The sequence below is a fragment of the Chlamydotis macqueenii genome, chromosome 8, assembly GCF_036417535.1.
Source record: "Chlamydotis macqueenii isolate bChlMac1 chromosome 8, bChlMac1.mat, whole genome shotgun sequence".
Lineage (NCBI taxonomy): Eukaryota > Metazoa > Chordata > Aves > Otidiformes > Otididae > Chlamydotis > Chlamydotis macqueenii.
Genome location: NC_141563.1, coordinates 3,765,757 through 3,784,563, shown reverse-complemented (window position 1 = coordinate 3,784,563; position 18,807 = coordinate 3,765,757). Strand labels below are relative to the sequence as shown.

At 51.2% G+C, this 18,807-nt stretch overlaps 1 protein-coding gene across 1 annotated transcript; it reads left to right on the top strand.

The window, feature by feature from the left end:
• The first annotated feature begins 9,736 nt into the window (after positions 1-9,736).
• Positions 9,737-10,660, top strand: LOC147599901 (olfactory receptor 14A16-like). The gene has a single exon (XM_086753265.1). It carries the CDS (start codon positions 9,737-9,739, stop codon positions 10,658-10,660), a length of 924 nt encoding a protein of 307 aa, XP_086609391.1.
• The last annotated feature ends 8,147 nt before the right edge of the window (positions 10,661-18,807 follow it).

Here is an 18,807-nt window from a genome sequence, read left to right as displayed (position 1 = left end):
AACATATGATCTCCAGGACACCCGACTGTCTGCTTTACCTGTCCTGTTGGCCTGTGGGCTGCCCTCCAGAAAGGCTCAGGTCTCTCATAGCAGCGCTGAGCTTTCCCTTGGAGGCCAGGACTCTCCTCTCAGAGTCCTTTGCTTCTCTCGTGAGGAGTTGTGTCCTGCTCTATCACAACTCCACCTCTGGGCTGGGAAGGAGAAGAATTCACAGATCCACTCTTTGAAACATTGCTCCCCTGCTCTCATCAAAGTCCAGCTGTGTTTAGTCGTTTTGTTTGTTTCTTTTTTATAGGAGTAATTTGTGCATGAAGTCATCTTGTAGGCAAAAGAAGTGAAAGCACAGGGCAGGTGGGAGAACTACGAATGGACACTGCCTCTCTCCAGATGCTGCACTAAGACACAGAGAGTTGAGCCATTTGCCTGTCCCATCTCAAGATTCTACACATTTGCAGTCGTAAAAACCAAAGATTCTACCCCTGAAACAAACACTCACCAGATGTGATATTGAAAAATACCCAATAGAGAAAACAATTATTATAAACACATGCCAAGACTCTGTTCCGCACTCTCTTCAGAGCCATGAGTGGAATCACTGAACTTTTCCATTTAAGCTGGATTACATCTGACATCCCTTGTGAACATCGGAACTGCCACAAAACCAGCTCCCACGCACCCACTACAGCAGGGCAAAGCTGACTCCTCAGCAGCGCACAGGCAGAGCTCCTGCTCCTCACAGCAAACTCTGACAGTACGAATCAGAGAGAGAAAAAGAATTTCAGTGGGGAGGGATGGGGGATATGCTATGAAAATTGGAGGGGCTTTCCTCAGAGATGTTTGTCCTCATTTTTCACTGTATTTTCCTTTTTTGAGCAGTGCTCTCGTGCCAAGAAACAGAAAATGTCCAATGGCAGCTCCATCACTGAGTTCCTCCTCCTGGCATTCGCAGACACACGGGAGCTGCAGCTCTTGCTCTTCTGGCTCTTCCTGGGCATCTACCTGGCTGCCCTCCTGGCCAACGGCCTCATCATCACTGCCATAGCCTGCGACCACCGCCTCCACAGCCCCATGTACTTCTTCCTCCTCAGCCTCTCCCTCCTTGACCTGGGCTGCATCTCCACCACTGTCCCCAAATCCATGGCCAATTCCCTCTGGAACAGCAGGAACATCTCATACTCAGGATGTGCGGCACAGGTCTTTTTCTTCTTCTTTTTGATGTCAGCAGAGTACTGGCTTCTCACTGTCATGGCGTATGAAGGCTACATTGCCATCTGCAAACTCCTGCACTACGGGACCCTCCTGGGCAGCAGAGCTTGTGTCCACATGGCAGCAGCTGCCTGGGGCAGTGGGTTTCTCACTGCTCTGCTGCACACTGCCAATACATTTTCACTGCCACTCTGCCAGGGCAATGCTGTGGACCAGTTCTTCTGTGAAATCCCCCAGATCCTCAAGCTCTCCTGCTCAGACTCCTACCTCAGGGTAATGTGGGTTATTGTGATCAGTCTCTTAATATCCTCTGGGTGTTTTGTGTTCATTGTGGTGTCCTATGTGCAGATCTTCAGGGCTGTGCTGAGGATCCCCTCTGAGCAGGGGCGGCACAAAGCCTTTTCCATGTACCTCCCTCACCTGGCTGTGGTCTCTCTGTTTCTCAGCACTGGCATGGTTGCCTACCTGAATCCCCCCCAATGTCTTCCCCATCTCTGGACCTGACAGTGACTGTTCTGTACTCAGTGGTACCTCCAGCAGTGAACCCCCTCATCTACAGCATGAGGAACCAGGAGCTGAAAGACACAGTGCAGAAGCTGATTCAATCAGCTCTTTCTCAGAAGCATTAAGCTGCCCATGTCTCTACAGAAGTCATTGCAAATTCTCCTGTGCTTTGGACATTTTATCTGTGATAAGCATGTTTCCCCATGCCTACATGCACTCCACTTGACCAGAGGCATGGACCCAGCCTGTCTGACCCAGAGGTCTGTTCACATGTGTCTGGCACAATGGTAGAGCTAGCCTCCCATGTTGCATCACGATAATAAAAGAAAGTTCCTACAATATCTGTGTCTGGAGGTTGGGCTCTCCTTCCAAACCTGAAATCAGGCTAAAGGAATTACCCCCACAGTGCCGTGCTGCTGTGCTGGGGTTCTCCATGGGATGAGGGGAGGAGGGTTGGGGCAAGGTGTTTGAGAACGGGCCTGGGCTGAGCCTTAACATGTGGGTGTCTGGTTCCCTTGGAGATGGTGAATGATCGACATTCCACACAGGGATCTGCCCGGGACTGTCACCCCATGGCTTCCTCACCACAGGCCCCTCACTCTGCAGAGCAGGGACAGCAGCTCAGGGCCATGTGGAGAGCACAGGGAGGGGTCAAGGGCAGCAAGTCAGGTCAGCATGGACACACTGCCCTAGAGAACGGCTCTTTGGGGGCAAGGACATCCCTGGAGATAAGCAAAGGAGCAACTCTGTGCTTCCAGGACGGGACCAATGACCAAGAGAAACCTATTTCTGAATGCACCAGCTTGGGGCAGCTTTCTCTATTGCTGGGGAGCCGCAGCAGCCTGAGGAGCCCCCGGGCCAGGAGACTTTTCCTGGGAGAGGGGCTGGCACAGAACAACTTGTTGGCAGTGGACAAGAAGAATGTCTGGGAGACAGGCACAAGGGACACATGGAGACACTGTCCTCTGTCTCTTCATGCCATGGGTGGCCTTCAGCCCTGAGACACCTCTGTTTTCTTCCTTCACTCTCCATGCTTGGATGGACCTCAGGAAACATCCATGAGCATGCAAGATGCACAAACGTCCTGGGCTGAGTTCCCATCGCTGCGGGGGAAGAGGAAAGATTGTGAGACACATGGGAGTGCAGGGGTGCAGTGGTGTGTGCGTGGCAGTGTGTGTGTAAAAGAGAGGAAGAAGATGTGAAATGGCGAGGGGTGGGAGTGTGTCATGCTCAAATGAAATATGTTCAGTTTTGATGTTGAGGCAGCAGAAGCAGGTAGATGTTCAGGCAGCAGTTCAGGGCTGGGACATGAAGCTAAAAAGAGGAGTGAAGGGAGTCAGGGGCTGGCACCTTTAGTACCTGAGGAGCATTAGCAGGGCTTTGGAAGAAGCTGCACAGGTGATGGGGAACTCACAGCCATTGTGAGTTCAGTTAAACTTGGGACAGCAAGGGGTCAGAGTGAGGTGGGGAAGCAGAGGTGGAGATGGTCTCTTTGTTGAGACTGGAACCCCCCAACAGAACTGAAATCCTTTTCCTTTCTACTGTGGCTCCTGTTTCTTCCAGTGAGACCCCTAGGAGTACACCAGTTCCTTACAGCCACAAGGCTTTTTTTTTTCCCATTCCCACTCTCCATAGAGGCTGGGAGGTGTCCTACTGCTCTCCTGCACTCAGCATCACACACCCTCACATCTCAGTGCTCCCAGGAATGGCCCTCAGCATCCCATGAGGGAAAGGATCCCCCTGCCCAGGGTATGGGGTCAGTCCTTGATCATCCTGCTCAATGGAACATGTCAAGGGCTTTCACAGTCACCTTAACACTGGATTTTCAACCTGTAAGCAGTGCCTCTGACTTCCTACTTCACCAGCTCACAGGGACAGCAACCTTATCATTCCTCCACGGTCTCTTCAGCGATGGCCCTCAGTGGGGCCCACTGACATCCCCGGAGACTTGGAGGTTTGCTGCTGACTTTGACTGCTCTAGAGGCCCCTTGAATCCACTTTCGGTGCCTGCAGTTCAGGAATTGGCACCAGAGGGCTCATTAACATGCAAAATGCCCTAACAAGCCAAGTCTCTGGGCATAATTCAATTCCTCCGTTCTTATGTGGCTAATTTGAGAGGCTACAGGAGTGTAGTCAAAGTACAAAGTTCTCAGTGATCAATGTCAGTAAGACATTATGTGGTGCACCACACCATTCTTTCTGCTTACGCATTACGTGCCATCAGCAAACTCCTATTGATACTGATCTTGAGTCCTGATTGAATCGGAATATGTAGGGAAGTCAAGACCCTGTATGTCAGACACTCTATGGGCAGTCTTCATCCCCATGTACAACCTCACATGTCTCTCCTCAGCCACCTGGGACTGGCAGCACCTCTGTTCAGATCAGAGCTTTCTCCACTCCAGCCTGTAGCTGCCTGATTTCGCCCATTGACACCAGTATCCACTTGTTTTACTTGGGGAATGACATGCACCTCGATACAGAATGATGTTTCTTAAGTATATATAAAAAAAAAAATAAATGTGTGTCCAGTTAAATTTTAAAAACAGTGCACTCCAGACCGTTAATAAAGATATCAACCAGTGTTGCCCTGAGGGTTGGTCACTGAAGGAGGCCACTAGTAACTGGCTGCACTGTGACTGCATGGCTCAGTCAAGTTTCCACCCACTCCAGAGCTCAGCGGTTCGGATACAGAGAGACCAGTGGGCCTGCGTTAAAGGCCTTAGTAAAGCAAGGGCCCATTAATTCCCCTTGTGCACACAGCCGTTCCTCTTCATGGAGAATGCAACCGCGCTTGTCAAGGGTGATTTTTATTTGCGCTTGCTCACTCTTCCCAATCTTGTCCATTTCAGGCCTGGAATCTTCTTCCAGGCAGATTTACTCCACCATCTCACCAGGGAATGAGGTGAGGCTGACTGGGCTGTAGTTCTCCAAATCCTCCTCCTGACCCTTCTTGAAGATGGGTGCAACATCTGCCTTTCTGCAGTCATCAACAGCCTTCCCAGAGGGCCCTGAAATTTCAAGGACAGACAAGCACAATCTTGCAAGGTCCAGCTTCCCCAGCACCCTTGGGTGTATCCTGTCCTTTTCCATGGACTTGTTTTCTCGCATGAGTGGAATGCGCCTCACTCAAAAGAGAGAAGCTGTAATACGTTTTATTGAGGCAAAATAATAATTAGACAGAGTTTGACATACTTGATGGAATTTAACAAAGTTTGACAGTGGTTACCAGGATAAGGAAAAGGATAAGGAAGACTCTTTTGCCAAGTCATGAAGTTCAGAGTGGATCCTCTTGCTTTCTAAACTCCTTGTGAAGCCTAGGTGCTGCAAGGGCCAATCTTACTTTCAGACTTGGACAATGGTTTATGTCTAATGAAATTATCTGTACAAAGTTTATAAATAATATTGAGTAGCTACATGGATTAGTAATGTTTCATTAGGATTAATTCAGCATGCTATCAGTCACTTAGCAGGGATCCGTCCTCAGTAAGGGATCTCCCCTCCTTGGGCAGAGATTTATGCCAAGATAAGATCCCTTACTCTTTTTACCAAAACTAAGATCCCTTAGTCTCAGGTGAGGGATCTCAAACTGTGAGAGGTGTCCCTGCTCAAAGGGAGAGTCACCTGGCATGCAGTCCAGCTGCCATTCAGGGAGAGCTCAAACTGGGCCCATGCTGATGGTAGTATTTATAGAGCAGTTGGCTGCTAGTCAATAGCACAGACAAGATAGACGTCATCATTTTAGCTCTGGTGTCTTCTTCTGTACTTTAGTTATCTTGCATTTTTGGGTCTTCAAGACCACCTCTCTTTTTTTTTTTTTCTGAGGCACCTTCTCTCCCTTGTGCGTGAGCCAGGACCTAACAGCTCGCAGGTTCACTGCAGGCCATGAGTTATCCTTAGTTGACTGACTTAGGCTCCTCAGTCAACCCAAACTAGAGTACAGCTAGGGGTCCAGTGAATCCGTCACAGAGACCTTGCTAGTGAAGACAGAGGAAAAAAAGACACAGGGTACTTCAGACCTAGCTCATCTACTCTTCCTAAATTTGAACACAGTGTAACCAGTCGGTCAGAAGAAGTGATTATCCTGCTGTATTTAGTATTGATACGGCCTCACCTTGAGCACTGTGTAGGTGTGGGGCCCACAGTTTAAGAAGCATTTTAAGGTACTTGAATGCATGCAGAGGAGGACAACATGGCTGGAAGGCATGTCCTATGAGGAGCGGCTGAGGACAAACTAGGTTTGTCTAGTTTGGAGAGAAGGAGGCTGAGGAGCGACCTCAATGCTCTTTACAACTTCCTGAGGAGGGAACGTGGAGAGGGAGGTGCTGAGCTCTTCTCCCTGGTATCCAGTGACAGAGTGTGTGGGAATGGCTCAAAGCTGCACCAGGGGAGTTTTAGACTGGACATTAGGAAGAATTTCTTTACTGAGAGGGTGGTCAAACCCTGGAACAGGCTTCCTAGAGAGGCAGTTGATGCCCCATGTCAGTGTTTAAAAGGCATTTGGGCAATGCCCTAACAGCATGTTTTAACTTTTGGTCAGCCCTGAAGTGGTGAGGTAGTTGGAATAGATGATTGCTGTAGGTCACTTCCAATTGCAAAATTCAATTCCATTCAGTTCTGTTCTGTTCTGTTCTGTTCCATTCTATTCTATTCTAAATTCAACTGTGGCCTACTTCACATTTATTTGGGGTTTTTTTAAGTGTTAAGGAATCAGTAGTAGCTCATCTTGTTGCCCTTTGACATTCCTTGCAAGCTTGAATTTTGGGGAGCTTTAACTGTCCTAAGATAATCCCTATTTCTCCAGACAGCTTTTCTAAACTCCACCTTTGCAGCCTGTCCCTGCTTCCAGCTCCTGCGTGCTGCCTTTTGGCACTGCAGCTGAGCCGTGAGGCTCCTGGTTAGCCCAGCCAGTTTCCTGAGATGAAGGCTTGTTTTCCTGAGTATCAGGACAGACCTTTCCTGTGCTTGGAGGAAGATGTCCTTAAAGGACTCTCAGCTGTCATAGATTTTTACCTTTCAGAGCTTCCTCTCCATGGGATCTCCTACAACAACAACCCTGAGCAGGCCAATGTCTGCTTCTCTGAGATCTCAAACCTGAGTTCTCTTGCTCTTCTGTCTTACTTCCCATGTGTCGTAGTTTAGCCTCGCTTGGGACCTTGCAAGAGAATAGTTTTCTAGCAGAGCTGACTCCGCAGTGCCTTGTCCAATCTCCAGGAACACAAGGGACCACTAAGAATGTCCCTGGGTGGCAGGGCCTGTGATCCAGCCACGCTGTGGACATCAGTGGCGTGGTTTTTCTTTATGTCATCAGGGACATGGGTAGAGGATAAAGGAGAGGAGAACTGTCAGGGCTTGAGAGCACAGGGACATGAGTGGTGACCCTGGTGTGATGTTCCTCCCAATCCTGCAGTACCCCTGGGTGTAGATGGGATGGATCTTGCATGCTTGCCGTGGTGCTGGTGTACAGATGCTGCACACACCAGGCCCCTTTGGGAGGCTCTGGGGTTTCTGGCCAGCCCCTACTCCAGGGGGACATGGCTTTCCTGGAGGTCCCATGCTGTATTTCCAGCCACAAGCAGTTGTGCTGGGCACCCCAGGGACCAGACATGGCACTAGCGACCTTTCTTATGCCATTGAGGGAAAAACCTTGAAATAATGTCAGTGCCTGCGACAGAGGGATGTGCACATGCAGTTTTGCAGTGAGCTGAGCTCTACTGAGTATAGAGGATGGGACCTAGAGAGAGATCTGACTCCCCTCCCAGTGCACTCATCCTTTTGGTCATCTGGAAGTCCAGCAGCTGCCTTGGAAATGTGTCTACCAGATGTCCAGGTGCCCTAAACACTGAATGAAATCTGAGGTGACAAAGTGACCCTGTTCTCACAGCCCCACAGCTGACACTCAGGCAGGTGCAGGTGTCCCATGTGTGCTCCATCACAGCTTACAGAGATTTACACAAGTCTTGGACTGTCCCTGGCACCTCCAGTGCCTAGCAGGTGTTTGTGAGTGAGCTGGTCACTGCCACCATCCATCCCCATGGATGATGGTGGGAGCTCAGGGAAGTGGCTGGCCTGTAGCCCCTATTTTGTGCACACTGAGCTGAGGCAAGAGGATTCCTGACTCCTGTGGGTCTGTGGGGTGTATGGGGCAGAGGTGAACCCCACTCCAGGCTCTGGGCTTCTCACCAGAGAGGAGACACCTGTACAGACTCAAATCCCTGCCCTGCGTGGGTAGAAATGACCCCTGCCTGTCCCTGCTGTGGTGTCCTGCCTGGCAATGGGACAGGGATCGGGGTAAAGGCAGGTGAGCATTGACATCTCTCCTGGATGACAACACCATGGAAGGACAAATCTCACTTCCAAAATCAGTCTTGGCAATGTTCAGAGAGGGACAGTGATTACTTCACTCTGCATCAGCCTACACTCCCCAGGAGAGACAGGGCTGCCTCCCAGGTGCTGTCAGACCTTGGAGCCCCAGAGACATCTCCAGGGAGACCAGGAGGGCAGAGAAAGTAGCACCTTGGGCTGGGCCTCTGCTGCTGAGCTGGGCCGGGCTCCTGGGACAAAGGGAACTCATAGCATGCAGGCAGCACTGCAAAGAGACAGATCTTCTTAGGAGCAGCTCCTCTGCCAAGCGCAGCAGGGCTGAGGGCTCTGCCTGCATGAGCTGAGGGGAGAGGAGCGAGGCAGAGAGAGGTGAGAGGCAGCCTGGGGTGGGAGGCCACTGGAGGAGAAAACTTCACAGCCCTTGACATATTAAGTGTCTGGCTGCAGGTCATTGAAGCTTCAGTTTCTTGAGGGATTTTGTGAAGCTGGCACCTCCCCCAGCCTGCGGGATCTGTAAGTACCACTCTCAGACCTTCTCTGCTGGAGAGGAGGAGGAGGAGATGCTCCAGAGCAGGAATTCTCTGCTGCACTGCCAAAGGGACAGAGCATGATCGCTGCCTTCTCCCAGGGATGGCTGCAGGGTGTGAATGTGTGTGTGCAGCCAGGGGTGCCCAGGGCTGTCCTTCAGAGCAGGGTCCCTGCGCCCCAGGGGCTGTGTGCTGGGGCAGGGACTCTGCCTCTGCCGGGCTCAGCACTCAGCCTCCCTTTGTGAGCTCCCCACGGCGCTGGGGAAAGAAGCTGTGGGTGGGAGGAACAACTTCTGGCCGAGCAGGGCCGTTCTGCTGTCAAGAGGGATGGTTCATGGTTGTTCAGAGCTCCAAACCACCCACAGGATATTCCCCGAAGCGTTTTCCAAGAAGCACATTGAGGCAGAGGGTACCTGGAAAGAAAGGAGAGGGGTTGTGTCCTGCTCTGTCACAACTGCACCTCTGGGCTGGGAAGGAGAAGAATTCACAGGTCCACTCTTTGAACATTGCTCCCCTGCTCTCATCAGAGTCCAGCTGTGTTTTGTTGTTTTGTTTGTTTCTTTTTTATAAGAGTGATATGTGCATGAAGTCATCTTGTAGGCAAAAGAAGTGAAAGCACAGGGCAGATGGGAGAATTACGATTGGACACTGCCGGTCTCCAGATGCTGCACTAAGACACAGAGAGTTGAGCCATTTGCCTGTCCCATCTCAAGATTCTTCACACTTGCAGTCATAAACCCAAGGATTTCTACCCCTGAAACAAACACTCACCAGATGTGATATTGAAAAATACCCAATACAGAAAAGAATTATTATAAACATATGCCAAGACTCTCTTCTGCACGCTCTTCAGAGCCATGAGTAGAATCACTGAACTTTTCCATTTAAGCTGGATTACATCTGACATCCCTTGTGAACACTGGAACTGTCACAAAACCAGCTCCCACGCACCCACTACAGCAGGGCAAATCTGACTCCTCAGCAGCGCACAGGCAGAGCTCCTGCTCCTCACAGCAACCTCAGACAGTACGAATCAGAGAGAGAAAAAGAATTTCAGTGGGTAGGGGTGGGGGATATGCTATGAAAATTGGAGGGGCTTTCCTCAGAGAAGTTTGTCCTAATTTTTCCCTATGTTTTCCTTTTTAAAGCAGTGTTCTCATACCAAGAAACAGAAAATGTCCAACAGCAGCTCCATCACTGAGTTCCTCCTCCTGGCATTCGCAGACACAAGGGAGCTGCAGCTCTTGTACTTGTGGCTCTTCCTGGGCATCTACCTGGCTGCCCTCCTGGCCAACGGCCTCATCATCACTGCCATAGCCTGCGACCACCACCTCCACAGCTGCATGTACTTCTTCCTCCTCAACCTCTCCCTCCTTGACCTGTGCTGCATCTCCACCACTGTTCCCAAAGCCATGGCCAATTCCCTCTGGGACACCAGGGTCATTTCCTATCAAGGGTGTGTGGCCCAGCTATTCTTCTTTTTATTTTTTATATCTGCTGAGTTTTATCTTCTCACCATCATGGCCTATGACCGCTATGCTGCCATCTGCAGACCCCTGCACTACGGGACCCTCCTGGGCAGCAGAGCTTGTGTCCACATGGCAGCAGCTGCCTGGGGCAGTGGGTTTCTCCATGCTCTGCTGCACACTGCCAATACATTTTCACTGCCACTCTGCCAGGGCAATGCTGTGGACCAGTTCTTCTGTGAAATCCCCCACATCCTCAAGCTCTCCTGCTCAGACTCCTACCTCAGGGAAGCTGGGCTTGTTGTGTTTAGTGTCTTTGCTGGATGTGGCTGTTTTGTGTTCATTGTGGTGTCCTATGTGCAGATCTTCAGGGCTGTGCTGAGGATCCCCTCTGAGCAGGGACGGCACAAAGCCTTTTCCACGTGCCTCCCTCACCTGGCCGTGGTCTCTCTGTTTGTCACCACTGTCATGTTTGCCTATCTGAAGCCCTACTTCTCTTCTCCAACCCTGGATCTGGTGGTGGCAATTCTGTACTCGGTGGTGCCTCCAGCAGTGAATCCCCTCATCTATGGCATGAGGAACAATGAAATCAAAACTGCCCTGGGGAAAGTATTTGAACATAAGCTACTGTAGATTAATAAGGTGTCCATTATTCTACTATAACTCTCTCTGTATCTCAGGAAAAGCTAGGCTTAAGTTTTATTCTGTGTATCTTTATTATAACTTTGTAGGGGTGGTTGTTTGGGTTTTGGTTTTGTTTCTTTTACACCTATAATTGTCTATTCTTGGCCTCCTACATGTTTTTTTTTCTTGACCCAATTACCTCATGTACATAAAGATTCAGACTCCCTGTTTAGATAAATTCAATACAGAAAGTAGAAGAAAATTATTTGTCTTTGCTCCCATCTCTTCAGCTCTCCTCTGGAGCTGTGAGAGCCAGAAGCCCGGCACACAGGATGGATTCAGGAAGCAAATACCCAGCTGCGACATGGAGAAGCAGCCACTCTTGCCCTCAGGGCTCCCCCTCGCTCCATGGTGGCCACGGCATCTCTATTGCTTGCGAATGGGGGCTAATGCTTCCCTGGAGCCGTGGCCAAGGACAGCAGCAGGACATGGCCTTTTCAGTGCTGGTGTCTCACTTCCACACTGTCCTGCTGTGCCCTTGCATTTGGGCTACCTCCAAGGTCCTGTGTAACTTTGGACACTCCCGTTGTGTCCACAGTGGCATCCCTGTGGCTGCAGGCAGCAGCAGGCAGTGTGAACCACTGTGTCAGAACTGGCCTCCGTGCAAGGACCACCATAACCAAAGGGGTTCTTCAGGGCAAGGCCAGAAGACTGGATGCCTCTTCCAAAACCAGTGTCAGGAATAGATCCAAGGAGCAGCTCCCTCAAAAAGACTTTTGCTCTTCTGGGGTTCGTGATGGTTTCAGGGAGACAAGCTCGGAGCCACAACTGGACATGTTAGGGACCCAGGGCTGGAGAGAGACCTCCCTTGTTGGTTGCACATGTTCAAGCAGACAGCAACTGGTCTTTGATTTATCTGCCTGGCACTGTCCCTCCTGCAGTGGGGCTGATGGCAGATGCCATCCTGGAGAGGAAGTGGGAGCTGACAGGAGAGCTCAGGGCATCTCCAGGGACAGTATGTGAGTCTGGGTGGGCAGTGAGTGGCAGCCCATAAAATAAACAGCCAACCAAGGCAGAGTCTCCTGGAGGATGAGGTGAGCCTGAGGACACCATGGGCTGATGAGGGCCCTGCAATGCCAGGAGAGGCTGTGAGGAGCCAGAAGGCAAAGGGACACCAGACTGGAGAGTGGTTCAGGACACCCTTTTGGAAACCCCGTGGGCTGGATCTAGTGAATCCCTCCCTTGCCCTTAGTGCCATTGGAGACACTCCATAGTCCTGCTAAGCCTTGTCTTTGGCTCTTGGTCCATCAAGGGAAGATGGAAAGGGCCTCAGCAGCACTGAACTCTGTCTGTCTGGATCTACTTCCCACCCTCACCAGCACGGCTAGGGGACAGTAACTCTGTGGCCCCAGGGCATCATTGTCCTCTTGCTCTGCAGAGCAGCACCGCAGGATCAGGGTCCTGCACAGAGCATGAGGAGGGAGCCAGGCACAGCTGACCAGGCCAGCACAGACACGCTCAGCAGGGAAAGGCTCTCGGGGAGCAGGGATGACTCTGGAGAAGAGCAAGGGAGCATTTCTGTGCCTGCAGGGAGGAATCAATGAAAAGGAGAAACCTCCTTCTGCAGGCACAAGGGCAGGACATGCTGCTCTGTCACCTGCCCAGGACTCTTGTGCTGGCCTGGGGAGAGGAGTCGACACTGAGGAGGGACAGTCAGTCTGTGGTGGGCATCTCCTGGTCCCGAGACCAAGGGTACTGGAGTTTCACTGACATCCATTTCCTCATGCCGTGGTGAACCTCCATCCCTGGGCCTGAGACCCCTCCCTGCCCTGCAGCAACTGCTGTACACTTCAGAGGAGCTGGGGCTGGGGGGTTTATGGCCAGAATTCTGCAGCACCTTGCAGCGGGCACTGCCATGGGGCCAGCCCAGACTGGGCTGCTCTGTGGGGCTGGGCTGGGGAGCAGGCAGGGGAGGTGGGAAGAGCTGGAGAGGGGCTAGACTGGGCTGGTAAGTGCCTGGGAGAGGCCAAAACCAATGTCAGCGTAGATGTTTGACCATGCAGAGCGAGGACACGCTGCAGTGGGTGTGTGGTGCAGAGCCCAGTGTCCTGGAAGGCAGCTGAGACAGACAAGTGCAGGAAAGAGGAGGCTGGTCCGTTCCCTTGGTGGCATGGACAGTCCCAGAATGTGCCCCAGGGCACCCGTCACCCCCCAGCCTCCTTTGTCAGATATTTCTAGCACTGGCCACTCACACCAGTTTGTGGGTGTTTTTGCTCTGTGGCCATCTCCATCCTCCTGCTGGTCTCGGCACCTGTGCTGGGGGAAGAGCCAGCCCTGCCCAGCCGCTCTTCTCACCCAGACCTTGGCCACCCTAGAGCAGGGCTGTTGGTGAGCCCTTGCATGGACACAGCTGGGGCTTGGCTGGATCTGGGCACTGGGGGACTACAAAAGAAGGAGGGCTGATGGGGATGGACACTGAGGTCTGGCATGGGCACTCTTCTGACAGCAGTTTCCCCACACCAAACACACCCTGTCCTGTGCAGTGTCTGATGAGGGGGGGCCGTGGGGGCGTGTGTTGGGCAGTGGGGCTGCACTGGCTCAGGAACGGGTCACAGATTGGAGCCATAACCCAAGAGTCAGGAGGTGGAAGCAAGGACAGGCCATGAAGGAGAAATTTGGAAGTGTGACCTCAGCGTACAGGCACGTGTTTAGGAAAGCTGACAAGCACCTGGAGCTGATGGGGGCTGCAGGAAAGGTCAAGAGAACAATGAAGAGCTTCAGTCACTGAGTTTGCAGTGAAGGCTGAGCAAGGAACAGGCTGCTGAGTGATGGGGCGGAGGGGGCATAACTGCAGACACAGACAGGGCTGAGGCACTTGATGTCTTCTTTGCCTCAGGCTTTGCTGATAAGGTCTCCCAGGCCTCTCCTTAGTGACAGGGCTCAAGGAGGAGGAGAGGGTGTATTGAGAGGAACCTGGGCAGATCCCACAAGGACAAGGGCCAGTTCCTGCCCGTGCAGGGCACTCACCCTGGCCCTGGCACAGGCTGGGGAGCAGATCTGAGGGAAAGGACTTGGTGGGCAGGGAGCTGGACAGGAGGCAGCCGTGTGCCCTGGTAGCAAGAGAGGATAGCAGTGCCCTGGGCTGTACGAGCAGGAGCATGGCCAGGAGATGGGGAGAAAGCACTCCCCCTCTATGTGGAGGTTGTTAGGGCCACATCCAGAACACTGTGTCCAGTTTTGGGAACCCCAGCACTGGAAAGGTGTTGGCAAGCTGGAGCAGGTTTAGTGAAGGGCCCTGAAGATGGTCAGGGGGCTGGATCACTTTCCCTGTGAGGAAAAGCTGATGAAGCTGGGCTTGTTCAGCCTGCAGAAGGGATGGCTGAAGGGAACCTCACAGCAAGGGGGAGGGCTCATCTTTTTCACCATGAGGCTAGCCAAACATTGGAACAAGCTTTGGTCACCACGAGACATTGTGAAGTCCTCCGTCCTTGGAGATTTTCAAGACCCAGAGGGACCAAGCCCTGAGCAACCAGGTGTGACCATATACCTTATGCTGCTTTGAGGTTCTACAGATGTCCCAAGGTCTGCTCCGAATCTCAATGTTTTTATCATCCTAGGATCTCTTGTCTGATATCTATTCAGCAGATGAGAGAGCAGATGTATATGGGGCACAAATCCTCCTGTGTTTTATGTGACCATGTAAACCAAGTCAGGTGAACTTCTCCTCCACTCCATTGACTGCAAGGGGAGCCTGGGAGGCACTGCCTCAGACAGCTCCACATTACCCCTGGAGCTCATAGCATCAAGTTTTAGCACCCTCAAAGGCCATGGTCTGGACCCTGAAGCTCTTACCTGTTGATTTTGGTGGGTGCTCAGAGGAGGTCTCCCAAGATGGGATTCAGAGCTTCAAGCTTATGATCTATGTATAGAGAAGGAGAAACCTGGGCATCTTTGGCCCAGTGGCAGACAGGCTCAGAGCAGTACAGGAGTAGCCTGAGAGTGCTTGAAGGGTGGTTTCAGAGACGGTGGGCCTTTGCTTCACAGTGAAAAACAACCTGAGATAAAAAGAAAAGGAGAAAGTACAGCTTAGGAGGCTGAGATTTGACACGAAGAGAAAGAAATGTCTCTCCAAATGCTGTTCTGTGCTACAACAGGTCACTCTGAGGGAATTGAGATTAGTCCGTGTCTTCGTGTTTTGAGGAACAATCAGGGAGCACAGAGAGAGATCAGTAATATTAGGGATATGGTCTGGTGAGATCAGGAGAGGGAAGCAAGGAAGGTTTTGACAGTGTGCAGGGAAAGAGCTGCAGATGTGAGACTCTGTAGAACAGGCTGTAGTGGAGATGGTCAAGGGCTGTGGCAAGGCTAGAAGCTCCCAACAGAGCCAAGGTCTTTACCCCTGTTGCCTGGACCACCAAGGCCTGTCAGGAGACACCACACCTTGACGGGACCAGGACATGAAGGCCTCCTCATCCTACCAAGGAGAGACCCATAAGCATCATACCGTACTCCTGCACATGGCACCACACATTCCCACATCACACTGCCCCAGGAAAAGGCCTGAGCAATGTGTGACCCACAGGATGTCCCTTCCCAGGGGCTGGGGGTCGGGCCATGGCCCTTTGTCTTCATGCAACACATGGAGGTTCACTCAGTCTCAGAGCCACCTTTACATGGCCTTTGCCTGCCTCTCATCTCTGCCTCCCATTTTCTCCTCTAACAAGCCCCCAGGGAGGCTTTGTTGGTAACGATCCTCAGTGGGACCCATTAATACTCCCTGAAACTGTAGGGGTTGTTTCTGACATTGGCTTCTTCAGGAGTTTGTCCAGGCTCCTCTCAGTGTCTGAGCTTCACGGTCTCAGCACCAGGTACACCCTGGGGCTTGTTAAAATGCAAAAAGCCATGTCTTCTCCAATTATTTTCTACAATCTTCAAGTCTTGGACAACTACTTGGAGAAGTCTCCAGAGTGTAGGTAAAGGGGAAGTTTTCACTGAGTATTCAACACAAAAGCATTTTTTACTTTTTAGTTTCTTAATTTTTTTTCAATTTTATTATTTTTTTCAGTGGTCAGAAGGAGTGATTGCAGCATTCTTCAGTCGATATGAATGCAGGACATTTGCTAATGGTATCAGGATAGGTAGGACCAGCTCCTCCTGGAGGTCAGGCACTGCATGGACAACCTGATTCCTCACCACTCCAGCCCCACCATTCCTCTCATCACCCCCCTGGACTTGCATCACTTTTCCTGACATCAGACTCCTGCACCCAGCTCTGCAGGTGGAGGTGACAGCTCCTCTGCACCAACTCCCACCTGCTTTCCTGAGAGACCTGGCTGCACACAGGCACAGCAGGGTTTCCTTCATGGCAAACAAACAGAAGGAGAGGATGGTAAAGTTTAATAAACAAGAACCCACACTCCTCATCTGTATGCTAAGTCTAAGGTGCCTCCAATGAGGTTCACCACCCACAGGGGATAACCTCACTGGAGATGCTTTTCACAGGTAGATACAAACACAGTGAGGGAGCTGGCTGAAGAGATAATCCTGTTGCTGACAGACGAGGCGAGGCTTCTGACTCATTGAAGCTCAAAGCAGCACCTGGGTACTTGAGAGGGATCTGATTCTGATCAAGGTGCAAGGTCAGGGGGTAACTGGAGAGCAATGGAAAGGCCGTAGGTCCCCATGCGGCATCTGGACTCTTGGCTCCTGAACCCCTCCTGCATGCTGCAGCTGCACCTTGCTCCGGAAAAGTTCAATAGAGATGGGAGCTTGGAAAAACAATTTTGAACTGGTTTCTTTATTGTGTCTCTCTACACAAGGAGTCTAGCTCCATTTGTACATGAGGTGTTTGGATCAAAAAAACCCAGGAATTGAATGCCAAGAATAATATTATTTAAGTGGAAATTTTAGAATCCTAGAATATTTAGGTTTGGAAGGAACCTTTAAATGTTGTCTAGTCTAACACCTCTGCAGGGAGCAGGGACATCTTCAACCAGATCAGGTTCCTCAGAGCCTCATCCAACCTGGCCTTGAATTTTACCAGGTACGGGACATTCACCACCTCTCTGGGCAACCTGGGCCACTGTTCCACCACCCTCAGTTTAAAAAAATTTTTCCAAAGATCTAATCTAAATCTACCTCCCTTGTCAGAGACTGAAAAGGTTAATTAATGTCTCAGCATATCTAAACGGTGAATGGAACTGAGCAAAATGTCGATAAACCATAATACTAAAAACTTCAATAACTGTGAAAGAATGTCTAGACAAATATCCTGTTTTTGTAGCTGACGCAGCAACGCGTGCTTAAAAACTCCAAGAACTGCAAAACGGGGTATCTTGTTTTTGTACCCTTCCCCCAGAATAGAGCCAAACCCTGTGCATGAGCTCAGGCCCTGGATGATACCAAACATGCACAGCATTGCCAAGTGACTGCACAATGGAGGCCCGCACTGGGGAATGCAAAATGACTTTGTGGACAACGTCTTGCTGGACATCAGGTAACAATATGCTTCAGGTAACCGCACGGCTTACCAAGAACAAGCGGGCCTTGCATTTGCAGAGAGCTAACACCCACCACCACAGAGACAGATCAGCATGATGCAGCAATCACAAGCTAAACCACAGGCAGGAAGCACCTGACCTCCTAAGATGGAAAGACTGGTAAAGACCCCCAAAATATCAAGAAGGGGGGGCTGATACAAAGGACTACAAAAAGGGTCACTGCATGAACCCGTGTGTGGACCTCCACCCCACTCAGATGGACCTTTGAGACGCCGATTCTCCGTGGTGGCATTGTCATCCTCTTGAGGCGCCCACCACACCCACTATATAAGACAGACTTTCAGGAGGCTGACTCTCCAAGGTGACTCTCTCTTTCTCGTTCTCTCCCCGCCATTACAGTTTGTGTGTGAATGAAAAAAAGAACCAACATATGCGTATGATGCCGTTGTGTCTTAATTCTGTAACCGAGAAATTCGTACCTTTCACAACCGGATATTTATCGGTACGTGACAGGAAGGAAAATAGAAAAGTACAGATGCCCCACCTTAGAGGAGAGACCTGAGAGACCAGGATGATGTCATAGCAAGGCTGTTCCGGAACATTTTGTGATGTCATAATGAGTGGAGGAAGCAAGAAGCAAATCTTGCATCCCTCTCCATGGAGCTGGCTGCAAGCTGTCATGAGGCAGTGCTGAGAGACAGGCCAGCACCTGAAGGTGTCTCTTGGGGGCTGGTGGGGAATCCCTTTGAGGAGGTGAAAGGACAGCAGAAGCCCACATGCAGGACAAGCGAACTTTTCCCTAGTCATGATGTTCAGGCCAGAGGGCAGAGGTGTTCAGCTGAGCACGTGGAATAGAAGAGGGAGAGCTCAGTTTGCCTTTCTCTTCACCATCAGCTGTATTTTCCACCTGTCCTTTGGGTAGAATGGCACTTGTCCCACATACGTCCTTCCTCTGCCTGACCTCAATCAGGGCAGTTGAATGTGGGTTTGATGGCCAAGCATGGGCTTGTAGTGCTACGCGAGACACCAGGGCTCTGCAGCACAGCTGCATGCAGCTGGCACAGACAGCAGCGGCCCTGTGCAGGAAGCCCAGCCCCATTCAGAGCAGCGGTGTGACGGGCACCAGCCAGGCCATCTCAGACCAATTCAGTGCCTTTGGCCAGCGACTGAATCCCACCGCTGCAGAGACACAAGGTCTGTCCCTTCTCCATCCACTAGACGGATGACAGCACATGAACACAAAACATCTCCCACGGAGGTCTCTGCAAGTGTTCCGTCACTCTCAAACCCTCCTGGTTCTTCTCTCCCCATCGGTTAACCTTCCCATTGATGATACCATCATGGATTCATCCAACAGGTTTCATAATGTTCCTGTATCACAGGATGTCCTCACCCAAAACCGCTTTCAAAATCCTCTCTTTCTTTGCTGGGATGGGCTTCACCTCGAGGCCAAACATGCTCCAATGTCCTCAGGCTGAGGAGCACACTGCTGTGGGAGATAAAGAAGCCATTCAAGTCCTCCTGGAGAATTTCGTGAGCAGTGACCCAGGGAGCACCTGGAAGGGGAGCAAATCAGCATGCCAAATCTTGTGGAGGTTGCTGGAGGGTCTTGGGACACTTTGGGAAACAGGTCTCTGCAGATGGGGTGTCAGATGG

What these genes read in the sequence shown, in the direction of transcription:
- LOC147599901 (XM_086753265.1), top strand. Translation starts at nt 9,737, where the DNA reads ATGTCCAACAGCAGCTCCATCACTGAGTTCCTCCTCCTGGCATTCGCA.